General features: G+C 36.2%; 1 protein-coding gene across 1 annotated transcript; it reads right to left on the bottom strand.

Moving 5' to 3' along the window:
- Nucleotides 1–919: 919 nt before the first annotated feature.
- On the bottom strand, nt 920–8955 carry LOC110745735 (somatic embryogenesis receptor kinase 2). Its single transcript, XM_021945863.2, has 11 exons — nt 8414–8955; nt 7363–7495; nt 7193–7264; nt 5606–5749; nt 4755–4826; nt 4562–4633; nt 4367–4479; nt 3390–3521; nt 2972–3313; nt 2346–2740; nt 920–1487 (listed from the first exon to the last, which is right to left on the bottom strand). The coding sequence occupies exons 1-11, from the start codon at nt 8502–8504 to the stop codon at nt 1173–1175; spliced, it is 1881 nt and encodes a 626-aa protein (XP_021801555.2). The 5' UTR covers nt 8505–8955; the 3' UTR covers nt 920–1172.
- Between the last annotated feature and the right edge of the window lie 3675 nt (nt 8956–12630).

The raw sequence follows: 12630 nt of genomic DNA, 5'->3' as shown, positions 1-12630 counted from the left end.
GTTGTGGAATGTATGAGTGTTGTACCATAGTTTTTCTCATAATAATAAAATATGAAGGACCCTAAAATATAGTCATGCATGGCTAGAGATGGAAAAATTTAGCCATGCACTATTTTTTTTAAAATTAATATTTTGGGGGGCTAAACATTGACTACATTTAGCCTATGATTAGAGATGACCTTAGTTCTTAATCTAAAGGTATTTCTTTTCCGAATAATATAATTAACCACATCAGTTCCTTGACTCTCCCATGATTACTGGTTCCCCACCAATAATCAACCACACACTACGGCCACTCAGCCAGTAGAACTGCAGAAAGCCACTACCGCCAGTAGCACCACCAACAATACATGCTACCACCAAAAGCTTCGCGTCATCGTTTGTATACATTTTATAAAAGTCTATGAAAGTCTGAATTGACACTTTTCTATGGATTTTACAAAAGTTTGAATTGAATACACCCGTACTCTTTTGTATGGATTTTATAAAAATCTGAATTGTTTTGTATGAATTTTATAAAAGTCTAAATTGAATACACCCGTACTTTTATAAGGATTCTGATTGAATACCCCGGATTTTTAAAGTCCAAATTGAATACATAATTTTATTTAAAAAAAATAACCCCATGTATTAATAAAACCTCCCCCCTATAAAAGGTGGGCTATACTGAAAATGCTCTCGCAAATTCATTCTATAAATCACATTCTCCGGGTAATTCCTTCTGCCTGCAAGTTCATTCAATTGAAATTTCAATAGCATAACCTCTGGTAGACCTCAAGATGAAACTTGGGGTGAAAATTTAACTTGCCTACATGAATGAGAAAACTAGGAAACTGATCTCTAACTGCAGGATTATTCAAAGATGCGGCCTCCCATGAAAAAACGGATGAGATAAAAAAAAATTGACCTGGCATATACATGCAGAGCATAAAAGATTAAAACTGCCACAGCTTCTTATATATAAAATTATGGCTTTGTCAAACTGCAGCAGACGATACAAATTGCACCTTGGTAAAGCAACTCATATGCACAAGTGTAACGAATAAAACGCAGAACGGACTTACAAGATACATTAATCAGGATATGGTCATTAAAGAAAAAATATATATAGTTAAAAAATTAAGTTGAAAATAATTCCCCCCTTTTCTTTTTTCACTTCTACCATGCCAAGGTCACCTTGGACCAGATAATTCAACTGCATGCAAATTTTCTGTTGAGTCAACAATCCAATCAGAATTTGGGTGAGGAGCTAACTCCACTTCCTGGCGGAGTACTTCGACCTTTTGCCACTCATCCCATCGCTCTGCTAAGCCATCACCTTCAAGCATTCTCACCACTTCTGACATCTTAGGCCGGTCCATTGGAGAACCTTGAGTGCAGAGCAGTGCAACTTGAATTAGCTGCTCTACCTCAGCTTCTACATAATTCTTCTGGAGATCAGGATCAACCAGCATTTCTAGCTTTTTCTCTTTGAGTAGTCCTTTCACCTGGAAAAGCACTCAGCTGTATGAGATCTTGTAGATATTTCATATCTCAGTTTCCTAACAATCCAGAGAAACCCCAGGCACTAGATTGTTGATAATTGCTCTCTTAAATCTAAAGACAGGAGTTAAACAAGACAAGTATCTACATAGGGGAAAACAACCAAATATCACAGCAGCAACCAAATATCAGAGATTCTCTATACAAGATGTCCCATCTTTAAGATAAGATGTGTTGAGAAAACCACACTTGTACTCTATTTTATTCAACTTTGATCCCATTTATTGACGTCATGTATGTTTACATGCACACACACACATATAAAATATATGAGGAAAACAATCCAAACTGCAGTTCTCAAGAGTTTTTTGACTTCATCCAAATATATAATGAGGACAAGACGAATAAACAATTTTTTTGCCCTAGCAAAGCTTCAGGTCTGGGAACATAAAATATATGTACATGTAAAAAGGTGATTTCAAGGGAGGGGGGAAGGGGAACCTACCCAGAAAGTATAAAAAAATCCCAACAGAATCTTCACCTAGTAATTCACATTTGTGTTGTCTCAACATCTGTATTTTGTTGGTATACAGAAGCAAAGTTGATAAGCATTCCTACCCTACCTCAGAAGGTTGACTCTCAATAACCCTGACCTTCATTCTAAGGTTGGATATCAAAATCAAGAAAGAGCTATTGGTTTCTAGGGATTACTTCAGGGATACAACATAGAGAGTAAAAAAGGTACAATGCGACTTCACAGCTACAGTCCAAGAGATTGTTCACTGGCGGCATTAACTAATAAAAAATAATGATAGAAGTAAAATAAATCCATGAACATGAATAATAATGGAACAGATGCATACCCAATCAAGCAACATGACATCATCATCATTGGCAAGCCGAGCAAGATCAAAAGCCCTCTGACCAGTAATAAGCTCCAGAAGCATGATGCCATAACCGAAAACATCAGTTTTCTCAGAAGACTTCCCAGTAGACAGGTACTCTGGAGCTATATGTCCAATTGTGCCACGTACAGCAGTAGTGACGTGGGTGTCTTTGTAGTCCATAAGTTTAGCCAACCCAAAGTCTCCAACCACAGCCTCAAACTCCTCATCCAGCAAAATGTTTGCAGCTTTCACATCACGGTGGATAATCTTCGGGTCACAATGATCGTGCAAATAAGAAAGACCCCTTGCAGATCCCAATGCAATTCGCTTCCGAGTTGGCCAATCAAGAGGTGGTTGGGATGGTGGGCGTTCTAGAAAAAAGCATAAATTAAGGCATGAATAAAGGATTGGACACAGAAAATTCATTCCTTTTGTAAATTTGCAAAGTTGAACATATCATGGAAGAAATGTACGCTAAGGAAGCTATAAGGAAATAGCAAACAGGGTTAGACCTTGAAAGCACAAATTGAATGAGATAAAGTAAGCTTCTGAAGCAATAAAGTATCATCCTAAAAGCGTATTAAAATGTGTTGAAGCTCTACCTCTTAAACATGAGGCAACACTGCCATTAGCCATATAAGGATAAACAAGTAAACGCTCAGTTGGTGTCATACAGAACCCACGTAACCGAAGAAGATTTCGATGCACGGCCATGCTGATCATCTCTACTTCTGTTTGAAACTGCAACTCCCCACCAGGGGTGCGCTCTTCCTTCAGTCTTTTCACAGCGACCAGTGAACCATCTGCTAGTCGACCTTTATAGACCTTACCAAACCCACCTCTCCCCAGAATGTTTTTGTTGCTAAAACTATCTGTTGCAACTTGTAATTCTCGCAAAGAAAACCTCTTAAGCTGCCCAAGATGTACTTCAGGATCCTCCTCAGCTGCAATGAGATATAGATAATATTTTAAACAAACAATTACGCTGAAACTGACCCATATTTAAGTTGAATTACTAACCAGGTACATCAAAGAAAAATTCTTGCGGCTTTCTCCGTCGCCACCATGCAAATGCAATTGCAGGGGCAGCAAATAGTAAAGCAGCACCAGCAGCAACTCCACCAGCGATAGCCCCAGTGGCACTATTCCCTCCTGTATTGTAAAGAAAATAAAGATTAGATACCACATACTCAAACACTTCAACTTTCTTTTTCTTTTTCTGATAAGAAACATAATTTCATTATAGCTAAATACAACCACAAAGACTGCAAAACAAAGCTAGGCAATAAAGATACATGGCAGCAGACCTAAAAAAAACTAGTATACAGCAGAATTCCAATAATACAATAAAGGTTGAAAAGAACTATCCTAAATTCTGAAGATACCGACGCCCAAAGAGAACCCCAAAAACGAACTCTATCGCATAGAAGATCCACCTGCCCATCACTTTCTCCCAAACAAATTCTTCTATTCCTCTCCATCCATACCACCCAAAAGATTACCATGACAGCACATCTCCCAAACACCATGCCCATCAAAAACTTGGAAGTGCACCAACAAAAACTTCCCAACACTTCATCAAATTTAAGTTTCAGAAGGATAATGCAGTTCATTCATACTCTGGAAGAGTGAAACTACAAATCCCGAACTAAAATGAAGAAACCTGCCTACCAAATTTAACATATATTTGCCTTTGCAGATAAAGGATGCAATAAAGCTCACTGTAGTTCACTATTGAGTAGTAACCAGGGAAGAATATCCAGAGAGAAAAAAAGGTACAGCAAAAGAATAACAAAAGACTGTCCGTGTTGGCCGAGTAATCAATAAAAGTACAACTACTACATAAATAACACTTCCCAAAGACAATAGAGAAGCAATGAACTTAAGTATCATAACCAAGATGTGAAACCATAGGAGTCCAGGACCATGGAAGATGTGCTATATATAACCATCACCTAAAACCCTGGAGGTTTAATAGAAATAAGAAGATCAATCACCTGGTGTTGAAATTGGGGGTGGTGGGACAAAAGGTGGGGGAGGTGAAAATGGAGGAGATCCTGGGCAGGGGCGACCAGTTACTGGGCCACATAGATTCAAGTTATTAGCAAAACTGCAAATGACAGAAAACACTTCAGCATATCATCAACATCAGAGTCAGAAAATGCAAGAGAATTTCGACATTAACAAGAAACCTTATGGGAGTGAATAAAGAGAAGGAGCCATTGTCCGGAACTTCTCCAGAGAGGTGATTATTTGACAGATCCCTAAATTTAGAAATACAATGTCAGAGCATGTAATTCTTGCAATGAGCAAATACTACACATGAGAGAGAGAGAGAGAGAGAGAGAGAGAGAGAGAGATATTGAAATCAAAATTTGCACTCACAGTACTTGAAGTGAGGAGATATTAGTCAATGACATAGGGATCGGACCCACCAAGCTGTTGTTGTTAAGTCGGCTATCCTTACAGAAAAGTTTTCAAGAAAATAGATGTTAACATCGACAATCAATGAAATAATATTACTCATTTGAATCATTAGAAAACAACAATATTATAGACTATTTATGCTAGTCTGTTAGAAAAGCACGAGCAAAATGTTTTATACATATTTTTTCTTTGGAATGAAATGTTTGACACGTGTGTAATATAATTACAATGATATTATAAAGCCACTTGATTTTATATATGTGTGTCATGTTGACAACACAAAAATACTGAACTTAGTCTCCTTTGTGCCATCAACATTGCTGTGGTTTTGGAAGTTCAAGGAGGGCAGCCTATATTTTATTGATTTTACTTTTATATCAAATATATGTACAGGCTTCTACAATTGCAGAGTTTCTTTTCAACTATCTACCAATGAAGTGAATGGAACTTTTACTTTATGAATATAATATGTAGCTTTTCAAATCCTTTACAATCTTAAACATGAAGCAGCAAATTTCTTATATGTTTGTTACATACTTGATAGTCAAAGTACTATGACATATATTCTTTTCCTTTCTTCCATTTCCCAAAATCAAAAAATATGGTAAGGTTATAAAATAAATTTGTGTTTTTCTATGCAAATAAATACTTCTTTCAATCTTGTTTTCTTTCCTCGTAGTCTCAGTAGTTCATGAATATATGCTCTCTTTGTTAGGCCCTCAGGTTTTAGAAAACTAGCCAAATATCACGGGCATGTGTGTCTAGAATGTGGACATTAAAGAAACAAGGTAAAAGACAAGTATACCCACAGGAATCGCAGTTTTGACAGCTTGCCCAAGGTGTCTGGGATTAGACCCGCAAAACTATTCAAATAAAGATCCAAGCTCACCAAGCTGGTTAGGTTTCCCAGTTCACTAGGAATTGGTCCACTTATGTTATTACTGTAGAGTTCCCTGTCATTTAAGGGGAAAAAAATTTAATAGATAGCTCTGGAAAAGTTTGCAATAATATCAGATAACTTGGGGAAAATCATAAGACACTGGTAGATCTCATTTTCAGAAAGCAAATCAGCATGGACATATTTAACATCAACACTTTAAGTTACCACACTTTTTGGGAAAATCTAGTTTATGACCTGAAAGCATGTATGTCTAAGTAAAGATAACAGTGTAGATAATATTCATAAGTGAATTCCTGACAATTTGATATGCACCAAACACATTATTTGGGATTTGGGCATGCAAAAGGTGTCATTACAGTATGTTTTTCCAAATGAATATCTCAGCAAATGGCCAAAAGATGAACATGCCAGATGAAACATATGGTTCAAAAATGAATTCCACTGTTGGGCATAAATAAATGTGTGCAAAACTTTTCCATTGTAACAATTTAACAATTTTTTTTCATTCAGCTCCTGATAGACTATTTGGGTTCTGGACCATAAGCAACCAAAAAAGCCAGTTAACACATTTCAGGAACACTGAATGAAAGTCAGATGACATTTTGAGAACATTTCCACAAATACATATGATACACTTAAAAATTGTGAACTGAAAAAAACTTGACTAACATTCAAGGAAAAATCTCTACAATGAGCCACATCTCATTTGTTCACAAATGATGTTCTACCACACCTGTGGCTACATATAACTTCCAAAGCTTGACATACAACACCATAAACAGAGAACCTTCTTACAGAAGATTGCTACAAAAAGTAGTCTCTCAACAAAATTCCAATCAATAAGTAGATTATGTTTAGGGTTGATCTATACTGATTCCAACTTGATTAAAGAAGGTCATATATATTTTTATCTATTCATGCAATCTAAACCCTAAACCCTAAAGTAGGCCCCAACCCACCACCTACCTCATAGACAAAAGGGTCTGCTACTAGCCACTAATACTTCTTGTATTTCATAACCTTATGTCCTTTCCTTCAACTAGATACCAGTATTTCTAAGTTCCAACAAAACCAGCAAAATAGATACACAGTGTAGACCAAGTTCTTTAAACCTATCTAAGTGCTTTGGCTACATTATATGAACTAATTGTTTCTTCCAGGAATTTAATGCATCTGCCATCATGTTCCTCATACTATTCTACCTCAAATGTTGTTTTCTAACATACCTGACAACCACAATGTTAATGTTCATAGTATTAGTGTTTCAGTTAAGTATCCCACACCAACCTGATATTACTCACTTGAGCCATAGCCTAGGCAATGCCTTGGTACTACGCTGCTAAATATATTTCTTTCATATGCATAACAATCAAATGACTATGCATGAAGAAAAAAAATGAAAAAAAGAAGCAACCAGAGTAACTCCATTAGGACTAACAACACTTAGAAAAGAATGATAGCCAACAGCACAAAATCGATGCACAAAGTAACTTACAAATATTGTAAATTCTTAAGAAGGCCGAGCTGTGGAACAAGTTGACCAGACAAGAGTGCATTTCCGAGATCACTGGAATTAAACACAAAACAAAGCATTGTCAATTGAATTCTTCCCGAGAGGAGTAATACAAGAGCATATTCTTTGTAGATGTCAGAGAGACAACATACACTCTTATGACGCTATTTTCATTGTTGCATGTGACATGAAACCATGTACAAGGGTTGACAAGGGTAGGATCCCAACTTTGCAGGACATTGTTAGGGTCCTCCAAGTTGGTCCTTAGACTATGCAAAGCATCACCTGTTTGAAAAAAAAAAAAAAAAAAAAAAAAGGGAAAAGCAATTAGTTGCTTGCTATATAAACGATTAAGACACTTGACATAGCATATCAGACAACGATGTTTGAATTTTACAAAGCACACTTCTCTAGAATTTCCAGAAACAGATACAAAACCATTATGCAGGAAGGCCAGATTGCACGATAACTTAAATCAGCACATATGATGCTTAAAAGGTCATAGACCATTTAGCTTAAAAACCATTGTGCTTTTGCGTTTGTGGAATTTGGCAAACTTGATTTACAAAGAAAATAAAATAAAGCCCATTAATCTCGTGCTTCCACAATTGTTCACAAGCAAAAACAAATGGTGGATGTTAGGTTTTCAATCATAAAGTTCTGTGGGTTCAACACTTCCCTGACTATAGTAGAGATGATTTTAAAATAAGAAGGCCAATAGAAAGAAACTATTACTCTCAAAGTCTTATTGACTCATAACTTTTGACAAATAAATAGAGGTCTATCCAACCAACACACATCATAAAGTCATTTTCAGAGAACCAAATAATGGCACTTAATATCAAGTACCGGTTGAGTTATAGCAACCAAAACACACCAAAGTTGAGCTTCCATTTCATTAAATTTAATAGCTTTGTAAACAAATCAAAAGCATAAAAAACTTCCATATTCAAGATTCATAAATGTCTTTCAATACTCAGTACAAGGTAAGTAAGTTTCAATGAGGATACCAAATTCCATTAACCCATAAATCTTTACAAAAAAAAGTTAACAGAACCCCATTTCCAGAAATTCATGAAACCAGTAAACAAAAATATAATTTTCAAAAAAGACAAAAAAGAAAGCGGAAGGAAAAGGAAAAGAGAATGAAGAAACAAAAATCAAACAAAGTGAGCTAGCTCAAGAAAGCAAACAACTACATACCTTCCATATTAGCAAGCACCATTGTCATCCATAGTGGATGAGCCACTAAGATCAACCAGAGACAAAGTGAATTCCCTACCTTGCTCTCCATCTCACTTGCTTTTTTCAAGTCTCAGATCCAAATGGTATCTGACACCCAAACACACCATCACAGAAACCCCCCAACCACCCCCCAAAACCCAACTCAGATTACCAAAATCCCAGCTCAGAAATCTCACCCTAACAAACCCACCATTACCCACTTCCCAAAATCCAAAATTTCACCCACTCAACCGAAACCAAAATCAAAAATTGTTTTTTTTTATAAATAAGAAAGCCTGATCTGACCAGCCAAAAGAACACATTTAAAAAAAACACCTACAAATTTTCAACCATTTTATTCTCTTTCTCTGCTCCCCTTTTCGCCAAACTTACCCTTTTGCTCTCCCTCACTTTCTCTCTCTGTGTCTGAGCATTTGCGTGGGATTCTTAATAGTTATATCTCTTGCAGTTTTTAATTTTTTTAATTTTCGCTTTTTTTGAGTGAGGCGTGCGCGCACAGAGAGAGAGAAGAGTGAGAGAGTGGAGTGAGAGTGCAAAAAGAAGAGAGAGAGGTGCCCGAACGGTGCTGACCGCTGCCCGGACGCAGTCAAAACGCCTTGGCGCTACAACGTGGAAAGGGACGTGACCCTGGGCAGCCCCGTTTTCAGTCAAATCCTGGGCTTGAGTACGTGGGGGCCCACACCATTAGACACCTCAGATTCGGTCCAACTTCTTCCCCCTCCCACTTTATATTTTAATTAAACAATTAAATAACTTAATAATTGTTTATTCTAATTTTTATAAAAATTAATAAAAAAGTAAAAAATAAATCCAAACTACAACATCCAGCATTCCGTTTTGAGGGTCCCAATCTTGGAGTCTACTGATAATGAAGCCAAGTAGTAAAGTGGTTTACAAACATAATTTTATTTGATTACGACACTGCCTTTTAATTTTTAATTTTTAATTTTATTTTTATTTTTATTTTTATTTTCTTCTGGATTAGAGTTTTCTGTACACTTTTGTATTGTGTGTATGCGCATTGGATTTATTATGCTCTACGCCGTTGCAGTTTTTTTTTTTTCTCTTTGTGCAAAAAGCAGTGGCTATCTTGATTTTAACATACCAAAGATGAAAGTATAAATTGGCTTTCAACGATAAAACAAATAGTATGAGGAAAATAAGGCAGTCAAACGAATTGCATGCGAAACATATTCTTTCTCATTGGTTTTGCGCACTTTTGACCAAGTTTATCCGAAAAGTATTGCTTTAGAAATAATTAAGCCGGATAAAACTTTAGCTCATACTCCACTTACATAGGCTTTGTTTGGTAGGTAAGATAAGTAGCAGGATTGGATTAGCTTAATTCAATACTATGTTTGGTGCTTAAAAAAATGGATGTGGATAGGATAAAAGGTAATCTCACTGTAATCTCATTATGTGCATTTTTATAGGATGACTTAACATACCAAAAAGGTGGGATGCATAATCCACTCCTCCAACCCCTTGACGACCTTGGACTCGAGGCTCAGGAGCTGCAACACAAACCTAGGGTGCTAGTGCTAATGAAGGATACTTATCATTTCCAATCCAATGCAATCTATCCTACCTCTTAATCCAATCCAATCATATATCGGCTTAAAAATAGTTTTGATAGGAATGTAAAGAGATAGGGACAGGAAGAAAAGATAAAAATAGTTTGGGGTGGAGTATGACTTTTAATAGAGAGAATAAATGAGTATCGGATCAACTACCTCTTAATTAATTTAATTTCTGATATTAGGCCCCATTTGGTGGCCGAATTGGACTGGTTAGGATAAGATTTGGAGTGTTGGACTGGGCTAGCTTAGGTTGTGCTGGACTTTGATAAGTTGTTTGCACATTTAAGTTGGGCAGACTGCACTGGACTTAAGTCCAGTTAGTTGTTTGGTACAAGTGGGCTGGAATGCATTGGACTTCAAAATTATTTTATATTAAAATTAATTTTAATGTTTATTAGATTTTTTTAATATCATAAATAACTAATTTTAAAAAAAAAATCCACACAAAATTAAAAATAAGATACATCCATAAAAATAGTCCAAAACTTCACAAAATTAATAATAAACACATAATTCTTTTAAATACATTCAAATGATTACCAAATACTTATGTTGATGTTGAAAAATAAGGAAACAGGTGAAGAACCAATAACATATTTGTGGAATTTGGTAAGATGTTGAAAAATAAGGATATAGGTGAACAACCAAAAACGTATTTGTGGAATACAAACTTCTCTTCACATTAAACTTGAATACTGAATACAACTTAAATAGCAAACTAACAAGGCAACTAAGCTAAATAATAGAAACAACTACTGCACAACTAAACCATGACTCCATGACATCTTGGACTCTCCTATTAACTAGAAATTGAACACCAAGTCCCTAAAGAATAGGACTTCCACAACTTAACCAGATAAACATAAGCATAATAAATAGAATAATAAATATTCTTAACAACCTCCCTTAAACTGAGTGCTCTACAGACAATCAGTTTAAAGGTAAAACTTCAATTCTTCAACCTTCAGGGGCAACGAGCAACATCCTTCAAATAACTAACTCCCAACATATTTCTCAATTTCACGAACACGTGCAGCTTGAGAGGCTTGGTAAAAATATCAGCAATTTGGTCCTCAATTTTACAATAAATCAAATCAATAACATCATCCTTAGGACATAATTCATATGATGATTTCACCTTCATATGAAACTTGTCCAAAACTTCTTGAACATACTTCTTTTGTGAGATAAAAATTTCGGCAGGGGATTGATTCACTTCAATGCCCAAAAATTAATGCATTAACCCAAGGTTTGACATGTCAAACTCAGTCATCATGGAGTTTTTAAACTCATTAAACATAGCCTTATCACTCTCTGTGTAGATCAAATCATCAACATATAAACATACAATAAGAATCTTTCCTTCTTTTTTTTTCCAACTTTCATATAGAGAGTATGTTCATATGGACTCTTTTGAAAGCCTTGGTTAGCAAAGTAAGCATCTATGCAGTTGTACCAAGCTCTAGGTGCTTGTTTTAGCCCATAGAGTGCTTTGATCAATCTATATACCTTTTTATCCTTCCCATGTTGCATGTATCCAGGAGGTTGCTCAACATACACCTCTTCTTCCAACTCCCCATACAAAAACATTGACTTTACATCCAATTGAAAAATTGGCCACAAGTTTTAAGCAACCATGGAAAGAATAGGCCGAATTATATCCATCCTTGCAACTGGTGCAAACACCTCCTTGTAGTCAACACCAAACTCATGTTTGTAGCCCTTTGCCACCAAACGAACCTTGTGCTTATCTATCTCACCCTTCTCATTTAGCTTGGTTTTAAAAACCCATTTCACTCCAATCTTTTTCTGCCTATTTGGAAGGTCTGTTAGAACCCATGTGTCATTTTTCTAAATGCCCCTGATTTCTACGTCCATGGCTTTTTGCCATTTTGGTTCCTTCACAGCTTCTTGAAAACTTACTGGATATATGAAAACAAGGCAAAATGTGCAATCGTGTCATCATCATCAACAGATTGAACAACACCACTGACCTTATAGACTATTATCCATGTTGGCCTCTTCCTCAAGCATTGGGACAGTAGGCTAGATGCCTCGCCTTGATGATTTTCGCTGGAATTAATTGACAGTTGCTGCTACTGAGCTAGTTGTTGCAGTTGCATGTTTGACTGATCATGATGTACGTATAATGGGTCAACCTCCTTTTCTTCCTCTTCATAAAAAATTACAGGAATGAGCTGCTGTTGTAAGGAACTTTCAATCCAGTTCCACATGTTTTCCTTATCAAAAATTACATCTTGGTTGATGACAATCTTAACCTATAGGATTTGGAATGGTCACTTACGCAAAGAAAAACACATTTTTTGCCCTTATCATCCAATTTCTTCTTCTTCTCATCAAGCACATGTGCATATGCAATGCAACCAAATTTTTTGAAGTGATCTACAGACGGTCTTCGTCCATTCCAAGCTTCTTTTGGTGTCATGTTTTGAACAGAAAAAGTGGGACTTCTGTTAAATACATGAACACTCCAGTTCACTGCTTCATGCCAGAAAATTTTGGAACTCTCCCTTTCGCTAGCATGCTTCTCACCATATTGAGAATGGTTATGTATTTTTTTTTTCTCTCTAACAC

This window comes from Prunus avium, chromosome 8, assembly GCF_965620075.1.
Source record: "Prunus avium chromosome 8, drPruAviu1.hap1.1, whole genome shotgun sequence".
In the NCBI taxonomy this organism is placed as follows: domain Eukaryota; kingdom Viridiplantae; phylum Streptophyta; class Magnoliopsida; order Rosales; family Rosaceae; genus Prunus; species Prunus avium.
This window is presented reverse-complemented; position numbering and strand designations above follow the sequence as displayed.

Excerpts from the sequence above, each read along its gene's own strand:
- LOC110745735 (XM_021945863.2), bottom strand. The coding sequence starts at position 8,504 with ATGGAGAGCAAGGTAGGGAATTCACTTTGTCTCTGGTTGATCTTAGTG. Across the intron at positions 7,265-7,362 it reads GAAAATAGCGTCATAAGAGT|TGATCTCGGAAATGCACTCT; the intron begins GTATGTTGTCTC and ends GTTTAATTCCAG. Across the intron at positions 4,480-4,561 it reads TCTTTATTCACTCCCATAAG|TTTTGCTAATAACTTGAATC; the intron begins GTTTCTTGTTAA and ends TGTCATTTGCAG.